General features: G+C 43.0%; 2 protein-coding genes across 3 annotated transcripts; one reads left to right on the forward strand and one right to left on the reverse strand.

The window, feature by feature from the left end:
• Positions 1-299: 299 nt before the first annotated feature.
• Positions 300-12,966, forward strand: LOC311441026 (biotin-dependent 3-methylcrotonyl-coenzyme A carboxylase beta1 subunit-like). Of its 2 annotated transcripts, none has more exons than XM_084528665.1 (13): positions 300-349; positions 809-1,132; positions 2,836-3,032; positions 4,138-4,316; positions 5,262-5,342; positions 5,782-5,960; positions 6,904-7,096; positions 8,115-8,206; positions 8,747-8,903; positions 9,661-9,783; positions 10,386-10,531; positions 11,008-11,089; positions 12,762-12,966. In XM_084528665.1, exons 2-13 carry the CDS (start codon positions 813-815, stop codon positions 12,843-12,845), a joined length of 1,833 nt encoding a protein of 610 aa, XP_084384791.1. In that variant the 5' UTR covers positions 300-349; positions 809-812; the 3' UTR covers positions 12,846-12,966. The 2 variants fall into 2 exon arrangements, with proteins under 2 accessions (XP_084384791.1, XP_084384792.1); XM_084528666.1 differs by having other exon boundaries at positions 330-383.
• A 768-nt stretch (positions 12,967-13,734) lies between these two features.
• On the reverse strand, positions 13,735-17,747 carry RPE65 (retinoid isomerohydrolase RPE65; the record flags this gene model as incomplete). Its single annotated transcript, XM_084528671.1, has 11 exons — positions 17,656-17,747; positions 17,422-17,563; positions 16,995-17,142; positions 16,635-16,716; positions 16,172-16,304; positions 15,945-16,084; positions 15,274-15,403; positions 14,896-15,010; positions 14,706-14,800; positions 14,491-14,602; positions 13,735-13,886 (listed from the first exon to the last, which is right to left on the reverse strand). The coding sequence occupies exons 1-11, from the start codon at positions 17,730-17,732 to the stop codon at positions 13,735-13,737; spliced, it is 1,326 nt and encodes a 441-aa protein (XP_084384797.1). The 5' UTR covers positions 17,733-17,747.
• Between the last annotated feature and the right edge of the window lie 812 nt (positions 17,748-18,559).

Genomic DNA, 18,559 nt, shown 5'->3' on the forward strand with positions numbered 1-18,559 from the left:
TAACAGAATACAGAATTCTGTACTTAACAGAACACTGAATTCTTTATTTATTTGGTGAGGTCCCAGCGTGGTATTTCTGAGGCACCATTCTATAAACCCCGTGTAATCTCCACACCAACCACTCTGTGTGTATGTGCGTTGTGCTTATCGCCGACACCGGCAACTCTGCCGCTACTGGTACAGCCCCGGCACTCCAAAACGCCGTCCACCATCAACTTTTTTTGCCTCTTTTCCCCAGGACAGTCCTGGAGGACACCGTGAGGCCGCCCTGAGGCCTCCGGGGCCGGGCGGGTGGCGGAGCCGCCCCCGGGGCGGGCCCGGTGGGGAGGACGAGGCGGCGGCTGCCCGCGTAAGGGTCGCTGGAGCGGTGGAGGCCGCGGCGGGTGCGGGGAAGGAGAAAGAGAAAAAGAAGGAGAAAGAAGGAGAAGGGAGGAGGCGGTGGGACGAGCCGAGCCGAGCCGGGCAGAGCCGGGCAGGCGGAGCGGGGCCCCCGCGGCTCGTCCCGCCCGGCCTCGGTGCAGGCCCCGCGGCTGCCCCGGGCGGGCTCCATGCGGGGTGTCCCGGAGCGCAGGGGCCGCGCTTGCAGCTCGGGGGCTGTAACGCAGAGTTTGGGAGGGGATTTTTGTGCCCCCCGCCGCTCTAACAGCGCTAAACAAGTTGTTAAAAGTGGAAGTTTCACCATTCGTGGCCGCACTCCTGTAGCAGCTGCCACCTCGCTGATTTCTGCCTGTTAATCCTTGCCTTTTCCGCCCCGGGGAGGCTGGATTTTAATTTGTAAATGCGGTTTCTCCTCTCTTTTAACTCCTAGGGCCATGTGGAACAATCTCACCTTCTGCTCCGTGTGCAAGCTCGCCCCTAAGCCCACGCCGCTGCTGCTGCCCAGATTCCTGCCTTTAGCTCATGTCTTCAAAAGGAGGTGTAAGGGCCTCAGTGGCAGCAAGCACCCAGCACAGACACTGCAAAGCGAGGGGCTGAAAAGGACGTGCAGCCTGCTCCCCGCTCGTTTAGTAAGTAGCAAAGCAAAATGTAGGCGGTATGCAAAAACCTACCCTGTGTTAGATGGACGCGTCCTGTCCGTGTACCGACATGTGTTTGAAGAAAATTTAAGGAACAGTGAGGCTGTTGTTAAAAGGTAATGACTGATTTTTGTGACGTTTTCAGAGTGTTGATACGTGTGAGGTGGTGTGAGCGTTACTTACAGGTGCTTTTAGCAACTTTGAACCCAGGAAGATCGCTAGTTCAAAACTCCAGAGATGAAAAATAATAATAATAATAAAAAGGTTGTTAGTATTTTTTTCTGACCACTTTGAAGCTTTAGTTTCCTTGTTGTCTCCTGGTCAGTTTCTGTTGACTGAGGTGCCTGAAGCTAGGTGCAGGCTGTATTTAAAATACTGTCATATGACATTGTTCTGCACATAATGCCAAGAACTATTTTTAGGCCTTCATAAAATTTACTCAGGTTTGATTTTGAATGTAAAGAGGTAAATGGTGACCCGTGCACTTAAAGATTGCTCCTGAATGAGGGGGTAACAGTTACTGAAATTAATCACGGTTCACTGATAAAACAGGAAAACGTGTTTCATGCATTTGGCCTTAAGGATCAGATGGCAAAAATTCAAAGGCCTTTGTTCAGAGGAATGATAGGGGAGCTGAAAGCCCAGCTATGGAAAACACACTGTGCCCTCCTGTGGTGGCATTTACAACACTATTAAAATCCTTAGTTTTTTCCTGCTGAGGTTTTTCGACCTCTACAGTCTGCAAGAAGCCATAAGAAAGTAATGGAGTCATGCACAGAGTGGTTTGTAAATAGTTACATCAGATGGTATTTTTATTTAAAGATGATGCATCTTGGTGAAAAATATTTGACTTAAAATAAATATAAAGCCTTGCTTGTTTAAGACCAAAGTTATTGGAGGTACCACGTTTGTTTCCAGTTTTGCTCAGTTCATTATCTGTATTTTATGCTGCCCTGATAATAGCAAATGGTAATCAATGCCTCTTTTTGATGATTGTAGTGACACTGCAGTGTTCACTCTGTTAAAGTTCATCTTCCATGCTGTTGAGTATACGTCAGGCCTGTCAAAAAAGCTTTCACAACATGTTGAGGGGGAGCAGAGGAGGAATTCATTGGATGGGTTCTTCCCTAGAGTAGTTGGAACCTGGAGTTAAATGTCCATGCTGAATTAGGAATAGCAAATTATGACAGCCTTATCAGTATTTGCAAGTTTATAGGCTAAAGATGTAGAGCAGCATCTCTCAAAGTCTGCTCTGGTAGCTGATGGTCAGCCCCTCCTCAGGCCTCCATGTCTGGGGTTGCTGACGGTGATTGAAGTAGGGTCATATATTGTGAAATGCTGTGTTGGATGCATAAAGGCAGCACCTGGGAGGGACAGGTGTTAATTAATATGGCTTAATATTGTCTCCTAGCTATGATCAAAAAGCTACAGATAGAATTGTATTATTTCTGTATATGTGTTATTTCTGTATAGTTCTAATATAATTAATTTATATGATATTGTTTCACTTTTCTTGGGGGGTCTTTGTTGGGTTTGGAAATGTGACACCTGAATAATGAAACTAAAACAACACATCTCTGCTTTTTGTTACACTTTGGAAGAAAACTTATGCCTTTGAATTGAGTGCTCTGTTAAGCAGACCTTAACTGTCATTAACAAGCTCCTTTCACAAATGATAATCTACAAATGTGAATTAATGTTGTTCATGGCGTTGGTATGAAAGCTGTGCAATACGTTTAAGTCCTGTGCTAAATCTCCGGAAGATTATCTCGTAAATTAAGGTGGCTTTCATTAATTGAAACTTTCTTTTCTAAATCAGATACTCAGAATTGCTAGATTTGGTCAGTAAAGGAGGGGGAGAGAATGCCATCTTGCGTCATACTCAGAGAAACAAGAAGCTGTTTGTTCGTGAGCGCCTGAAGCTGCTTCTTGATGATGAGTCTTTTCTCGAACTGTCTCCTCTCGCAGGCCTCAATATGCCTTATGGTGATGTTCCTGCTGCTGGATGCCTTACTGGTAATTGCTGGAAAGTTTCACGTTAGAGGTTATGGAAAATTCGTGAAGTTCATTTGCTTAATTGTTTGTATCTTTAAATATGATTCAAGTTAGATCTAAAGATGCGTATAGGCTGAGGGTATGGGCTGAAGCAGCCCATGCTGGAGATGCAGCCCAGAAGGAAGAAGGGTTTTGGGCCATTGTGAACCTTAACGTAATTTGAGGGGTGCTGTCTGGGTGCACTGAGTATGTAGTGTACGTTAGTTGTGGTCTGCGTGTGCTGCACACCTTCCCATAGCATCTAGCCTTCCTCTCCGAACTTAGGGTGTTTGTTCTTACTGGGAAACGAAGAAGGGTACGTGTAGTCAGGTTTGTGGAATATAACATGGAAGAGCTTGGACTCTTCCCAACATGGAAGAGTTCAGCCACTGATGTATTATTTTCCGTTGTTCTTTGCTGGGAAATCTGGAGGAAACCTTTAAAGAAAAAACTGTTTTAATTTCTTCTAGATCTAATGATTTATTTGACATACCAGTTACTGATTTTTGTGTCAAAAAGTTAGAATGATGAGTCATTTAAGCTGATGCCTGTTGAATGAAAGGGGACCAAGTCAATGTGTGACACAGGCACTAAGACATTTATTTTGTAATGCTTTTCAAATTATGAACAATTCATTGCACTTCAAAGAGCAGTTCCAGTTCAAAAAACAACTAGAAGAATGGATTGTGAAATCCTGTCTTTTCTTGTGTCACAGACTTACATTTTTCAGTTTTATGTAGGTAATTTTTAATTGCCTTCACTGTTAACTCAGTCCAAGAGCTGTAAGTCAAATTAAGTTTTTTTTTTTTTTTTTTTTTTTTTTTTTCTCTTATAGTGATACCAGGAATAAGTTGTATTTCAAGGTCAGTCTTCTGTCATTTAGATTTTTTTTTTGTGTATGTGTGTCGTTAGCTTTCATTTTCTTATTCCAGAGAAGAGCTATGGATTTCTTCCCTATGTGGTATTTGCCAGTTAATTTGCAGCTTATTGATATCACCACAATGACATCCTAGCTAAGATTTGGCCTCCTTGTTTCCTCTCTGGTGTCTCAGAGAGTCCTGATAAACATCTGTGGTATCACTTGTAGGAATTGGAAAAATCTGTGGGGTTTGGTGCGTCTTCACGGCAAATGATGCAACTGTAAAGGGAGGAACTATTTATCCGATTGGAGTGAAGAAACAGCTAAGAGCTCAGGAAATAGCCATGCAGAACAGACTGCTGTCTGTGTACCTTGTGGACAGCGGGGGAGCGTTCCTACCACTTCAGGTAACATCTAGAACCAGTTCATAGAGGAAAATACCTACTGCTTGTTTCAGTCATACTCATTTTCTAGAAATAAATCTCAGATTTATGTTTTGTTTTCTTGGCTGCCTGATTTTCATTCAATTTAAGTTGTACTTAAATGGAGTTTTGCCTGCAAATCTGAGTCTAGAACATGATTTAAAGATACGTAACAGTAGAGACAGCTTTGACTAATCTTTCATCTAGCATCTGATCAAAGTTTAAAAGCTTGACTATCAGCATTGGGAAGAAAGTGCAGAGCAAGCCGGTATCATGGATACTTCTCAGTGTGCTGAAACACATTGGTGTCCTTGAGAAATTAGAACATTGTTTGAAGTTTCCATTTTCAACTTCAGAACCTTTAAAATTAGTCTGTATTTTGTTATGAAGTCTGTTACAGTGATGCGCAAGCCTCCATGGCCTTTAAAAATGCAGTTTTTAAAATTCTTGCTGTAGTGGAAAAACTTGTGCAGGTTAATTTCCAGTGCACAGAGGTCACATTATCACAGACTAGAGCTATTCCCTCTCCAGAGTGAAACCAAACGTGTAGAAAGAGGTTTTATCCAAATTCAAGATCTGAACCGAAAAGTAGAGTAAAAAGGGAAATTGTTTCACAGATAAAGTACGAACATGAGCTTCCACTTCTCCACATTTAAAGTTTAAGCCTGTCTAGAACAAATGGTTTTCATAAAACATCGGAAGACTTCCTCTGCTTTTGAAACATTGATGGCCATGGGTGCTTTTGGGGAATTGTGCAATGTGTAAGGGTAACAAATACAGCGGAGGGTGCTGCATGTAAAAGTTTCTGGTATGCTTGTTAGCGGTGACCTTCCCAGAATCAGTTACAATGCTTTTGTGAATGAATGAAGCAAAGAGGAAGTGCTGGCTTTTACAGTTAATACTGAAACTCGTTTTGTTTTCTCCTGTCAGTCAGAGCTGTTTCCTGACAAGTCACACGGTGGCAGAGTTTTCTACAATGAAGCAATAATGTCTGCTATGAAAATCCCTCAGGTACAGTGTCATTTTGAATACAAGTGTAATACGGGTGATAAATAGAGTTCTGAAAAAAAAAAAGAAGTTTTCTTAATAGAGTTTATAGGAGCAGCTGTCAAGCATGCAAGAAATTTCTGAAAGCTGACCTTTTCTGTTTGTGGGGTAGGGAGATGTGAGTAGTATCTCACAGACAGGAACACTTCTCCCTTAAGGGAACTTCTAAGTGCATACTGACTGATTTTGATGGAAAGCATCACATCATGAGGTGGTTTCAGGGTAAACATTGAGCTCTGTGATGTCAAGAGCAGCAGCGTTGTTCATGCTGGTATTTGTGTCTGTAGTTCGTGGTTCTCCAGGCTGCAATTTATCCTCTTGAACATTCCTGAAATAAAGGTGATGGCTTTGCCCTTCCATTCCCTCTGCAGCACAGTGGTTTGTTTTCGTTTGTGTCCTTCAGGTGGCAGTAGTGTGTGGCTCCTGCGTAGCTGGAGGTGCCTACGTTCCAACCATGGCCGAAGAAGCTGTGATTATAGATAAAATCGGCACTTTGTTCCTTGCTGGCCCACCCCTGGTAAAAGCTGCTACTGGAGAATATGTCTCTCCTGAGGACCTGGGAGGAGCGAAACTTCACTCTAGGTATGTGAAATAATTCTCAAATTATTGTTGTTGAGAGCTCAGCACACGCAGCTTTAAAGAACGGATCATTCTGTTACAAGTTAATGTGACTGTTTTTGATGTTTTCAGTGTTTAAGAATTTTTTTTTTTTCTGCCCTAAACTAATGCATGCAGAGGTGGCTGAAAGTCACCTCTGCATGCATTAGTTTAGGGCAGAAAAAAAAAAATTAGTTACTCTACTGAAGACAGTAGAGTAACTCGCTGCAGAGAAGAATCTGGATGCTTGTAAAAGTATCTGAAGCAAAGAAGGAAAAAAAAGAAAACCTATCTGCCTCTGCTGTTGATGAGGGTTTCATAGCAGGAGATGAGCAAGCAGGAAATAAACCTGACAGTAGTAGCTATGTAACTGTTTCTTTAATGTTATTTTTCTATGTCAGATATTTCTGTAGTTGTCAAAATAGTTTTTCCCTTCTACACAGGGGACAAGGGTGGATTTGCTTATTTGTTTCTGGCATTCATTACTTTGTATGCAGAAACAAATTCCATGCCTTTCTCACAAAAGCAAGTATTAGTGACAGCCAGCTGTGTTTATATATTGTATATATTGTTACTGTGTTTATATCCAAGCTGGAAGTGCTGCTACAGTGATGCAATTTTTAGTTTGTTTTACCTTTATTGTTTCCAACAACATCATCGTGAGAATAGAGGCCTTTCTTTCACATATGTAGAAACAAAAGTCATGAGGAAGGACTTCTCTCTACTGTGAATTTGGTTTTGGTTTGGATTGCGCAGAAATTCCTCTGATGTACTGGTTTGAGCTCATTTGTACAGGAATAAAAATGCACAATGTTTTCAAGGAGTTCAGAGATTCCCAGGACAGATGAAGGTTTGTCTTTCACTTTGGGTTCTATCAGAATTCAGATTTAATTAATTCAATGCTATTTCCTGTCGTTCTCTCTCTTAGAGTCAGCGGCTGCAGTGACCATTTTGCATCTTCAGAAAAGGAAGCCTACGAGTGTGTTCGAAATGTTATCTCAACGCTGAATTACGAGCCTCTGCCGGAAGAGCTCACAGACCATGACGGTCCTCTGTATAGCTCTGACGAGCTCTTGGGGCTGGCACCGCGGGATTACAGGTGTACTCTCCCTGTGAAATTGGTAAGCTGGCAGATAATACATCCCTTCATCCTTTTGGTCTGCTTTATCTAGTATCTCCAGGTTAACAGGCAACAGGCTATTCCCTCCAGGAGAAATGAAGTACATGAAGAATTTCATATGATTGCCTAATCATTGCCAAGCGGTCTTTAGCCGCAGCAAAGCAGAATGGCAACAAGTCTGCAGAGCTGTTGAAAATATTTAAACCAAAAACCTGCTAGAGATAAGATAATTACAGATTATGCCAGCTGATCCCCATCTGTTTCCACTCACTGTTTGAGATGCTTTTACATCAGTGTATCTTGTACTGTGTTGGCTGCTTTTAGAACATGCATCCCTTTAGAAAGGGGTTTGTGCTCTTATTCCTCCTGTCTCCTTTGTTTTTTAAGGGGTTAAGGCTTTATGTTGTAACTTAACTGCTTAATGCAAGTGTTGACTGAAAAAGCAATGAAGCTCAAACTAAATTTGTTTGAGGTTGAGACAGACATCTCTGCAGAAACATGTGGAGTTGCATGGCGCTATTTTTATTGTGCAGTTTTTGGAGAGGTTTGGTCTTTCTAAGGATGCGAATCCAGTATCATCGACAGTGGTAAATTCCTGGAGTTAAGGGAATTGGCTGTAGTAAGAGTGTAGCTTTGAAAGGCAGCTCTTAAAACTGGGTTTAAAAAAAGCGTGAGCAATATGCCACTGAGTATTTTTAGGCACATAAACTATAACTGCACATGCTGTTTTTTATAAGGTTTTTATGCATATGAACAACTGCTCTGTAACTTTGAAATAATCTTGGAATTGAACTTGGCTCAAAATATATGGTTGGTAATCAAACACAATTTTTATGTTTTGTGCATATTGAGTATTTAGCAAAGTGTAAGACATAAAAGGACCACTGCGATCATTTACTTTGATCTCTTGCATAATACAGGTCTCCCTACTATTGGAACAGAGCAGAGCATGTCTTTGTAGCAGAACCATCCTATTTTCACTCAGATTTCTGTAGGAAAGATTGTATGTTTCTTTGCAGATCCTGAGCCGTCTGCTGGATGGAAGCAGGTTCCAGGAATTCAAGGCAGACTATGGAACAACGTTAGTGACAGGATTTGGCCATGTGGAAGGGTAGGGCTGTAAGACTTCATTATCAATATGCATGGACATATTTGTCTGAATAGCTTTTGTACAATATTTATGGAGTTCTGAACCAGTCAAGAATTGGTGATGGACTATTTCTAGAAAGCCTGATCTTTTATCTCTGGGTTCTGTACTCATTGTGTTTCAGGCTGATAGCAGCAGTGATTACAATTGAATGTTTTTTGTGACTTTGAACTGATTTGTTTGGTCACTCAAGTCACTAGCTGAACAGGTGGAATGTTGAAGTCTCAGCAAATTCTTTAAGAAGTAAGAAACAACATCTTGAAGGGTTCCTTCTCAAACTGAGTCGAAAGTTTATCCATGTTAATACTTCAACGCTTTATGTATAGGGACTGCTCTAAGACTTCTTGTTTGTTAGGTATAGCAGGTTTCTCGAGTGAAGTGATATGCATAATTGCATCCTTTTCTGTAAAAGGGTACATCTATGTGTGTGTTTCCACCCTTCCAAACATTATGTCCCGTCTTTTCATAATTTGTGGGGAAAATGTTCCTGTGTCTGTTTTGTAGGCACTTGGTGGGAGTGGTGGCTAGCAATGGGGAGCTTACTCATGATGCTTCTCTCAAGGGCAGCCATTTCGTACAGCTCTGCAGTCACCGGAGCATTCCCATCCTTTTCTTCCAAAACACTGCTCCCCATGCAGCAGAGCCAACAAGCATCTCGCAGGTATGGCGTTTTAGTTTGACACACTTAATTCAAGGAATTCCCTAGTTCTTGTTTCACCTAACATTACATTTTGAGAACTGTTAGTAGAAAAATTATTATTTGATCTGCTTTTGATGGGTAAATCAAGAAGCTTTGTAATTACTTTGCTTTTAAATCTTCTCATTTCATTCTAATGTTAAGCAGGCCTGTACACTTACCTAAAATGGTGCTGTCAAGCTGGCAATGCAAGCTGTAAAACTTGGAATTTGCAATGCTTTTTACATTGAACTACAGCCTGTTGGCTCTTCTGATACCGCTGTTCTCCACAGAAAATAAGTATTTCCCTTTTCTAAGGCATTAAAGTACAGTATGTTTTGTCCTGGGCTTTGGAAAGCCTGATAGTAAAACCTGTGTTAGGTTCTCTCAGCAGAGACTATTTCTGCAGCTCTGTTCCTCCCAGCTGTCACCACTGCTTAAGACAAAGCCTGGCATAACTGTGTTGTGTCTAAGCTTGCTAATGCCTGGGAGAGCTAGAGTTGCTCTATATTATAGGTTTCTGCACAGTGGTTATAATTGTTTTGCTGATTTACATCACAAAGTAAGGGGTATAAAGGGCTGTGGTACTTCATCTATTTATGCTGTCCTATTGTTTTGGAAGACAGGATCATAAAGAATTGCAAAGTAATAAATGTTTTAGAAATAGGTTGTAAGTTTGGTGAGAGTAGAAGGAATCTAGAAGCAAGACTTGGCAGAACTAAAATCTTTATTTTCATTTCAGGCAGAGGCTCACTCCAACAGATTGAAAGCCCAGGCCTCCATGATGGCTGCCGTTGCCTGTGCTTCTGTTCCCAAAATCACCATAGTAATTGGGGGCTGTTACGGGAGCGAAAGTTATGTTATGGTAAGGATATCATAAAGGTTAATGGGTTTGGTAGTAGACTTGAGACTTTGCCCAGCTTTCATGGCACTTTCATTTTTAAAACAATGAAAGCTGTAGGCATTTAACTTGTCTCATTACTTTAACTAATTTTAAAGTAAGAAATGCATCACAAGATGTGATTGCAGAAACCTTGGTCTGCAGCTAACCTAGAACGAGTTCTAAAAAACTGGTTATTGTCTGAAAATGTCCCTCAGAGGGTCCAATCCTGCCTTTTGTTCAGCACATGCTATTTGTTTTCAGAGATTAAGAACCACATCTTTTCCAGTTGTGTTACTGTGTGTGCTACTCAGGCTGCCAGTAAGCGTACCAGGCCTCTTTGCTTGCTTTGAATTAAACATGATGAATAATAAAATGCCAATACCAAAGGCAGTGGTTACTGTGGTGGTTGCTACTGCAGGGGATCTGTGCTGATACAGGAGCTGTAGCTGTTATGGGAAGGATCTGTATCATTAATACTCTACAAATTAAACTGTTACATTTTGTCTTGAACTTGATTGTAGCATTCTACAGCCATTTTTTTTGTGATTAAATTCAGCAAGTTTATTTGTTTTTTGTTTTTGTAGTGTGGGAGATCATTCAGTCCAAATTTTCTGTTCTTGTGGCCTAATGCAAGAGTTGCTCTTGTGGATTCAAGACATTTGACCACAGTCCCACAAGCTGGGGGCAGTGATAGTACAGATGAATCAGAGCTAAAACATCTGAAACAAAGGTAAGGATGTTAATGATACAACCCCACAGTTACGCTGAGATTTAATTAGTTAAAGTACCTAATTATATTCATATTACACATCCCAAAAAACTGAAGCAAACCTGAATCTACTGAAAACTATTTTAAAATTCTGTGTAATTCAACGTCTACTCTTAGGATCTTCTCAAGGAAACACAGATTTTTGATTTAAAAAACCTAAAACTACACAATCCTAAATCAAGATACTGTGCTGTATATTAAATAATGGCAAGCTTCCAAATATGGGGGATTGTCTGTACTGTGAAATGACTGAAATACAGAGGGATCACATCTGATACGTATTTGCTGGATCCTAATTGATTTTAACAGTAGTACTGCACATTCACTGAAAATTGAAACACGTGCCTTTTTCACCTATGACTTCATTTTACTGTACTGATATTTTTTCATTAAGTTTTTGTGCTTTTTAAGTTTGTTTAATACTCTCTCTTCTGCAGGCTAGAGGAAGAAAGCAGTGCATTTTATTCTTCTGCTAGACTCTGGGATGATGGTATAATTCTACCTCAAAATACTAGAAAGGTAGGTTGGCTTTGTTTTGGTTTTTCCCCTTGTATGTTCTTTATGGTACGTTTTCATCCTCTGATCTCATCTTGTGGTGAGTGTGTAAGTCTATGATTTGCTCAAGGTCAGCTAGCATGCTGCTTCCCTGAATTAGGTCTCTGTTCTTACTCCATTTTCCTTGGTATTTAGCCTTGCAATTCTCATTTTTTCTCTAGTTTGTTAGTCCATCCAAAAAGTTTCTGTTGAATTCTGGTTGTATTCTGGTTACTTTAGTGTTTCCTCACTGTATCTCTAATTGACTTTGCATTTTGATTCAGTATTCTGATCCTTTTTTTGGGTCTTGCATAATGACTCATAATTTAATACTCTTCACTGCTCACATTGTTTTCATTCTGTTGTCCCAGGATGTTTTATTTGGTTGATTTTCCTGCTCTACTTGCGTCTTACATTTGGGATGTGCCCACCCCCGCCCCCTGCCTTTTTCTTTTAAGGCAGCAGACATCTACTCCATTAAATTATTCCCAAAACTCACAAATATTCAGTAGTTGTTTATTAGCAGTACCTAAAGTGTTCTTTGTACTCTTGAAGGTTTTTTTTTTTCTATTTAAAGTTTATATATCCTGCCATCAATTAATACTTCTAAATAGGGTACATATTTATGATGCTACATATACATTAAATATTTTGTAGGGAGTTTATGGGAACTTTGGTAAGGAGAAAGCATTGAGAAATATTTTCTAGTATTAGAACCAAGAGACAACCTCTCCCTAGGAACTACCTGTGAAAAGAAACTAATGTGACAGTTGAAATGAATCATTATTACTCTCTTCAGGTAATTTTTACCAGCATATCACAATCCATGTTCACATATTTAGTTTTTTTTTTTTTCCTTTTTTACACTACACTTTTGCCACTTTATCCCATTTCTTGCTAATAGATTGAATTTGTCTTTGTCTGCAATGACAGCATGTGCTCATGCTTAATGTGCCCTTAAAAATGAATCAGCTTTTTCAAGACAATGTGTGGTGGTTGAGTAGAAGTCAAATATGTACAGTGAGATTAGGAAAATGCTTATTCTGACTCCTAATTCCAGCAGGATAGACAAAAGGCTGTGGAAAAGAAGACTATTACACATATTGTATGATAATAGTTAAAATTCTCCATTAAGATTTTATGTTTAAAGACTGAATTTTTGTATTTTCCCCTCACTGTTCTCACAAGGCACCAAGAAATATGACTTCTTAGAAAAAGATGGACACAGAAGAGCAGGATGTTCTGCTAATTTTTGATATGTTATTGGAAATATTAGGAGTGTAGATATGTAATAACTGAAATGGATTATCAAATAATATTTTGATTGAACGTTTACGGCCAAGTAGCTTTCCAGTGTTCCAGAAGTAATACTCATGTCACCACTGACTGAAGTGGTTTAGTGGCTTCCATACGTAATACGTACACTTTGGGATCCTGTGGACATTTTTTGTATTTTCCCTGCCCCAGTGATATGTTACACTGACAATCTGTTTCTGCTAAGTGTACAGCCAACAATTGTTCATTTTCATTTTAAATGTTCATTGTTTTGCAAAAATTAAGAACAAATGCACTATTGAATGACTGCATAACTAGTAAATCTCACTAATTTCTTGTTTCAGCGGCTCACTGCTTATATTGTTTTTTGTTTTTTAATCAGGTAATTGCACAGTGCTTACAAATTATAGAACAGCAGAAGTACCAGGTCGTACCTTCATATCAGCATCCTGTCATCAGAATGTAACTATAGCCATTTTTGAGTAATCATCCTTTAAAATTAGCACCATGTATCAGAAGGCTTTAATGTAAATGATTTTCTAATTCTTTGATACCATTAATAAAAAAGGTTAAGCCACTGCAAACAATCCTGGATTTCAAGTCTTTTTACAGTGAGTTTGTATTTTAAACCATAGTCTGCTACTGCATTAATTGAAAATTTATTTTGTAGAAAGGAAGGATTAAGTTGTGATTCTGCAGCCCTCACTGGAAGCAAATTCATCCTAAACCATAATTGCTTGATTTTTTTTTATATTCATATCAAGAATAGGCAGAACTCAAACTGCATTTGGACAAAGTGGGAAAGAGAAGTCACATAGGCATTACTAAAGCTTACACACCTGTAAACTAGACAGAGTAAAGGCCAAAATGGCAAGTTCAGATTTCCAGAGCAGCTCTGGAAGGGCTTTTTCTGAGGACACTAATATGGAGACCAGGAAGCGAGTTCAGTCCAACATTGCTATAGGATAAATATACCTCTTCTCAAAGTGTGCAACAGAAAGAGCACATAGCACAGTAAGTTCAGTACCTGTAGAGAGGGTAATGTGTAGAAAAGGCTATTCCATGCATCTTTTCCTCTGCTGAAGTGGCGAAGTAAAAATTTGTAAAAGAAAACTTGTGTTATTTTACCTGTATAGTTCTTAGTACTGTACATTTTGAACTTGTGCCACAAAGTACGTTTGAAAAATACCTGGATAAGTATTTTGAAGAATCATCAACAAAACCAAAACGCTCAGTCTTAGTTAAATAGCCATGCAAAGAAAGGATCTAAATTCCTTCAGTGTCACTTTCGGTGTGCTTGCAAATGGCAACTGCACCTTTTCAAAGCTGGAAGAAACCTAAGGCACCAAGCTGCTTCATGCTCTTTTGAAGAGTCCGTGGAAAGTCACGGGGATGTTCACCTCCACCTCAGCCCGGGCAACTTCGCTCATGTCTTTGGCATTCAGGATCAGGAGGTAGGCAGGCTTCGGCCCTGTGCCAGGGCTGATCACAATGCTCAGCACGACCCCTAGTAGGTAAGAAAAAACACTGGGCAGCAGAGCCAAGGCTTCTCCCAGCTTCATACAGCCCTACTCAGAGCTGAGGAATTCAGGGAATAAGTCAATAATCTTTCAAACCTAGTGCTGCTACCCACTTTGAGAAGTAGGTACAGGGCTGGGGAGGTATGAAGAAATGTGTGGAGTGCTTGGCATGAGTACAACTACTTCTTCCAGCAACAAAGCTGGAATTCACCCCACTCCTACAGGAGGAGGTGGGGGGGGTCAGAATAAAATGCTTGGTTTAAGACAGGTTTAATTTTACAAAGTTTGGCCATCTGGAATTCTTTAAGTGTTGTTATTCCTGATGGAAAAAGGCTAGGAAATGAGGATAACAGATGATCTAATCACAGAGGCTTTTCTCCTCTTTTAGTACTTCTTTCCCAGTATTCTCAGAAACTTGCCAACAGTGTTAGAATAAGGCACATCTCACCCAGGAGCTGTCTGCAGGTCCCCTGCCTCCTGCAGGCCCCTGGTACAGCTTTGGAGGCTGGTTTTGCCAACAGCATGCCTGGGGCCAGGAGACACGAACTTTTCAAACAGCTGTGCAATTGACAGACCAAAATCCGTTCTTACCGTCATCTTCCTCCAGGGCATCCGGGTGTGGAACAAAGATGGGCTCTGAGGGGTATGAATCCGGCTCCTGCCACACCCAGGTCTCCTTTGTTTTAACATTCAGCTTACAAAGCTAAGGGTGGAAAAATTAAAACCACATCTCAGAAGTAGTCTTTCTTATCCTTAAACCAACAGCTCATCAAAAAGATGTGCCTCACCCGTTTGCTGATAGTTACCCTGTCTGGAACGAAGTGATTCAGTCCAAGCCCATAGGTGTATGTGTACGGTTTCCCACCGTATTTCTTGTAATTGATCTGTGGAAATTCAAAGGCTGCAAAGATACGTACGTATGCATGAGGATTAGCAGGACACGGCCAGCTGATGGTGCTTGAGTTGTGTGGTTGTGACTCCGAGCTTTCACCTTACCGTGGCGTGGGCCTGAGAAAATAACTTCTGGCTCCAGCCAGATGGTCTCGTCGCTGCGCAGGGTCGCTGTGGCTGTGGTGTAGGGCAGGGTGACCAAGTTCTTGCCCGTGTCGGCCTGGGACAAGCAAAAATATCCAAGAGAAATGAAGAAACATTTCTCTGAGTCAAAAAGCAACATGCAGGAAATCGAATAGAATAACATTTCCAGCTCTGGGAAATAAGTTTCTTTAAAGACTCATGCTTTAAGAGTATTTTCCCTTCCTTTAGAAGCTTTAATTTGAATTAAATGTGACCTGGCAGAGCACTTGGAGCACTCGGCCACAAACTGCAGGAGTGGTGCAGACACTGGTGCCTGCAGGCGCGGAGCTGAGCAGGTACCTTGTCGATGTTGAGGGGCAGCACGTATCTGCGGGCTTCGGGCTGCGGCGCCTTCTCCGCCTGCCTCTTCACCTCGTCCCAGTTCGCCCGCAGATTGGCTAAATAGAGGTAGTTGTAAACGAACTCGAACCTGCACAGACAGCAAACAGATGTCATTTGTAAGTGAGGAGTTTCAAAGCAGTTTTTTTTCCCTAAAATCCAGCTGATGACGAGTCCATTCCAGCCCCTCAGCTGGAGCGAGCCGGGTGCCCGTCCCCCAGCACCCGATGGGTCTCAGCACCCATTCCCAGGGGCCAGGACAAGCCTGGCTCAGAGCTGCTGGCATGCTGGGGATCACCTCCCTGGGGCCACATTTTTATCTGTCTTTCTACGAAAAGCACCCTTCAAGCCTAAGTCAGACAGCTGAACACAGCAGAATAGCGTCAGCCCTTTGGTAGTCACAGGGAGATCGAAGATGAAGGGAAACGAGGGCTGAGAAAATGAGTTTGAAACAGGCTGTCCACACCACAAGGGAATTGTCACGCTGTACAGCCAAAGGATCACTAAGAGGGATTCTCAGAGTGGCTGACGGAGGCGGTCTGGGTGCCAGGAGGGGATGCCCATGCAGCAGCGGGATGTGCAGCCCTGTGGGCTGGGATGGTGGCACCGGTCCCCAGCCACCTTCCACTCACCCCTTCCAGGTGCAGAGATCGACGATGAGAAATCCGTTATCTTCGTAGGTGTTGATGTGATGGAAGAGGTTGAAGGCCGAGGTGCGGTACTTGATATTGAGGAGCCGCCCTTTTTTTTTCTCTGCCACGTGAAGCCAGACCTGAAAGGTGGCAGCACTTTGGTTTTGCTTGCATGGACACCGGAGACCCCCTGGCCCATGAGCGGGCACGGCCTGCCAGTCGCTTACCCCCATGGTCTCGTTGGACTCGAAGCAGTCCATGTAGTTGGCTCCCCACAGGCTCCAGGAGGAGAGGAACTTGAGCAGGTTGATTTTCACCGGGGTTTCAACAAACACGATGTAGTTCGGGGTCAGTCCGAAGCTGTTTGGAAACACACGGGGAGCACATGGAGCTCCTGGAGCACGTGGCTCCGTGGCTATAGCACACACAGCAGAATTTCAACTCGTAGCAATACAAATATCCCAATTTTAGTACCTCCCCTAATTTCAGTTGCTGCTTACATGCAAGGACGAGCCATGGGTGCCACTTCTTTAGAGCATGCAACCCCACCAAGGCGGCACAAGTGTGCCTGTACCATCCCGTAGCAGCACCAAAGGGGACTGCCACCAAATGCTCATTTTCTAAAGCTGCTGCTCCAGCATGGGAACACACTGCATGGAGCAAGGAACCCTTGAGCCAGGCACACGTTACCTGTGAACATAGGAAGGCTTAAATCTGTCGCTGCAAGGAAATTGCACCACCACCTCGGCCTTGTTCATCGGGTCCTCCTTGTCTGCAACAGGACAGTCCAACAGTTATGGGAGAAGTGGCATCCGTGCCTACTTTGCCTGCCTGGCTACTGTTTGCCCAGCAAGGCTTCTGCCTTTAACACAAAGGAAGATCATGATCTAGAAGCCATATAAATAACTGTATTAATGATAATTGTTTTAAAGATGATAACTTCTAAAAAAAGTCAAAAAAAAAGAAAAAAGGCGAAACTCATTTGAAGAACAAAAAGTGATTTATAGGACAAGATTTTTGCAAGCAGAATCACAGGTGCATTTAACCAACCTGCCTGGAGCGGGGGGATCCGTATGATGTTGTAGGCAAGGGAAAAGTTTTTTCCAAAGCAGTTGCCGATGTTGTAAACCGTCCCATCGTTCTCAACGTGGGGATGTGCCGTCGCCCCATTGACGGAGACGTACTTGCAGAGATCCACCTGGAGGGCAAGATGCAGAAAGTCAGGGCTCCCTGGGCAGGAGATGGACTCACCTGCCCTGCCAGGTGAAGGCGTTCTTGCCTTGCACAAAGTTCTTCTCTAAGAACTTCTTCTCTGCAGGTTGGACATTGGCCATAGAGCTGGGAACAGCCCCATAGCACAAGCTCTGTGCAAACCACAGCTTGGCTCCAGCTGACGTGAAGCCCATAGCCTCCAAATCAAATGCTCCCTTTGTAACTGCACTCCCCCACGAGACAGAAGCCAAGCACAAAGACCTACCTGCTTAATTGTCTCTAAAGTGTCCGGGTTAATTCTGGTTATAAAGTTGGTCTCGGTGCAGGCGTAGTAATCCTCACCGACGGGGTAGACGTTAACGAGGGCGTTATCGGTGACCTCCACGCCTTTGAAGTAGGAAAAGAACCTGAGCGGAGGAAGGCAGCGCTGGATCAGTGGCTCTGGAGGCAGGAGCCCCATGGCACAGGACTGTGGTGTCCTCTCGGGGCCCCTCGGTACCTGGAGAAAATGTTCTTGCAGGGATCTGGGTAGGCGTAGGTGCCGAATTCGGTTATCACGATCCTCTTCTCCGTCATTGCTCTCACGTAAGCATCAGTCCGAACGAACCTGGAGAGGGTAAGGGGGTAAGGGTGACCATATGGCACAGGTATGGTCACATGAACGTGTCAAGCCACATAATCAAAATAAATACAAGTGATCTAGCCTCAGATCAGGCCTCATGAGACCTGTGAGAAGCAGAGGCCCTCACAGCCCAAGGCGGGCAGCCGTCCGAGCCACAACCAACACATGGGGTCCCAAATCTGCCCCCATCAGCTGGCACAGCAGGAGGGAGGCCATGGTCTGCTGAAGCCGGCCAGAAACATGTCCCAGTTCCTCCCAGCTGGCCTTCACCGAGTGCCCAGTGGCCCCCAGCTCAGCGGCTTCGGCGTGAGGACTCGCTGGGCTCCCAGACACAGCATAGGAGGTCAAGCAACCCCCTGCCCATATCACCACAAAAAATAAGAAGTGACTTGTGGGAAAAGTAGCATTTCTGCTAAGTGTGAGCAGCGGTGCCTGCCCTCATGGGACAGCAGCTCCTGTCCCCACCTCACGAGCCCGAGCCAAGGCCAGGTCCCCCCGGGCAGCGTCCCCGTACCTGCGGTGGTAGGTGACGTGCCCCTCCTTGAAGTCGAACTTGTGCAGCAGTGCCTGGCCGTCAAAGAGGTGGTAGAAGGGCTCTGCCCCGACCTCGAACAAGCCGGGCCCGCAGCGAAGGAGGCTCCCCCTGAGCCAGGTGGGGATCCTGCCTGTGGGAGACGCAGCACCGTGAGTGCTGGGGCCAGCACTGGTCGGACCAAAGCTGTTTTATTGCATTGAGGGAAAAAAACAAACTTCAAAGTATTTTATCTTCTTTATCTTTATC

This window comes from Aythya ferina (genome assembly GCF_964211825.1).
Source record: "Aythya ferina genome assembly, chromosome: 8".
NCBI classification, from domain to species: domain Eukaryota; kingdom Metazoa; phylum Chordata; class Aves; order Anseriformes; family Anatidae; genus Aythya; species Aythya ferina.

Excerpts from the sequence above, each read along its gene's own strand:
- LOC311441026 (XM_084528665.1), top strand. The coding sequence starts at position 813 with ATGTGGAACAATCTCACCTTCTGCTCCGTGTGCAAGCTCGCCCCTAAG. Across the intron at positions 3,033-4,137 it reads TGCTGCTGGATGCCTTACTG|GAATTGGAAAAATCTGTGGG; the intron begins GTAATTGCTGGA and ends TATCACTTGTAG. Across the intron at positions 10,532-11,007 it reads CTAAAACATCTGAAACAAAG|GCTAGAGGAAGAAAGCAGTG; the intron begins GTAAGGATGTTA and ends TCTCTTCTGCAG.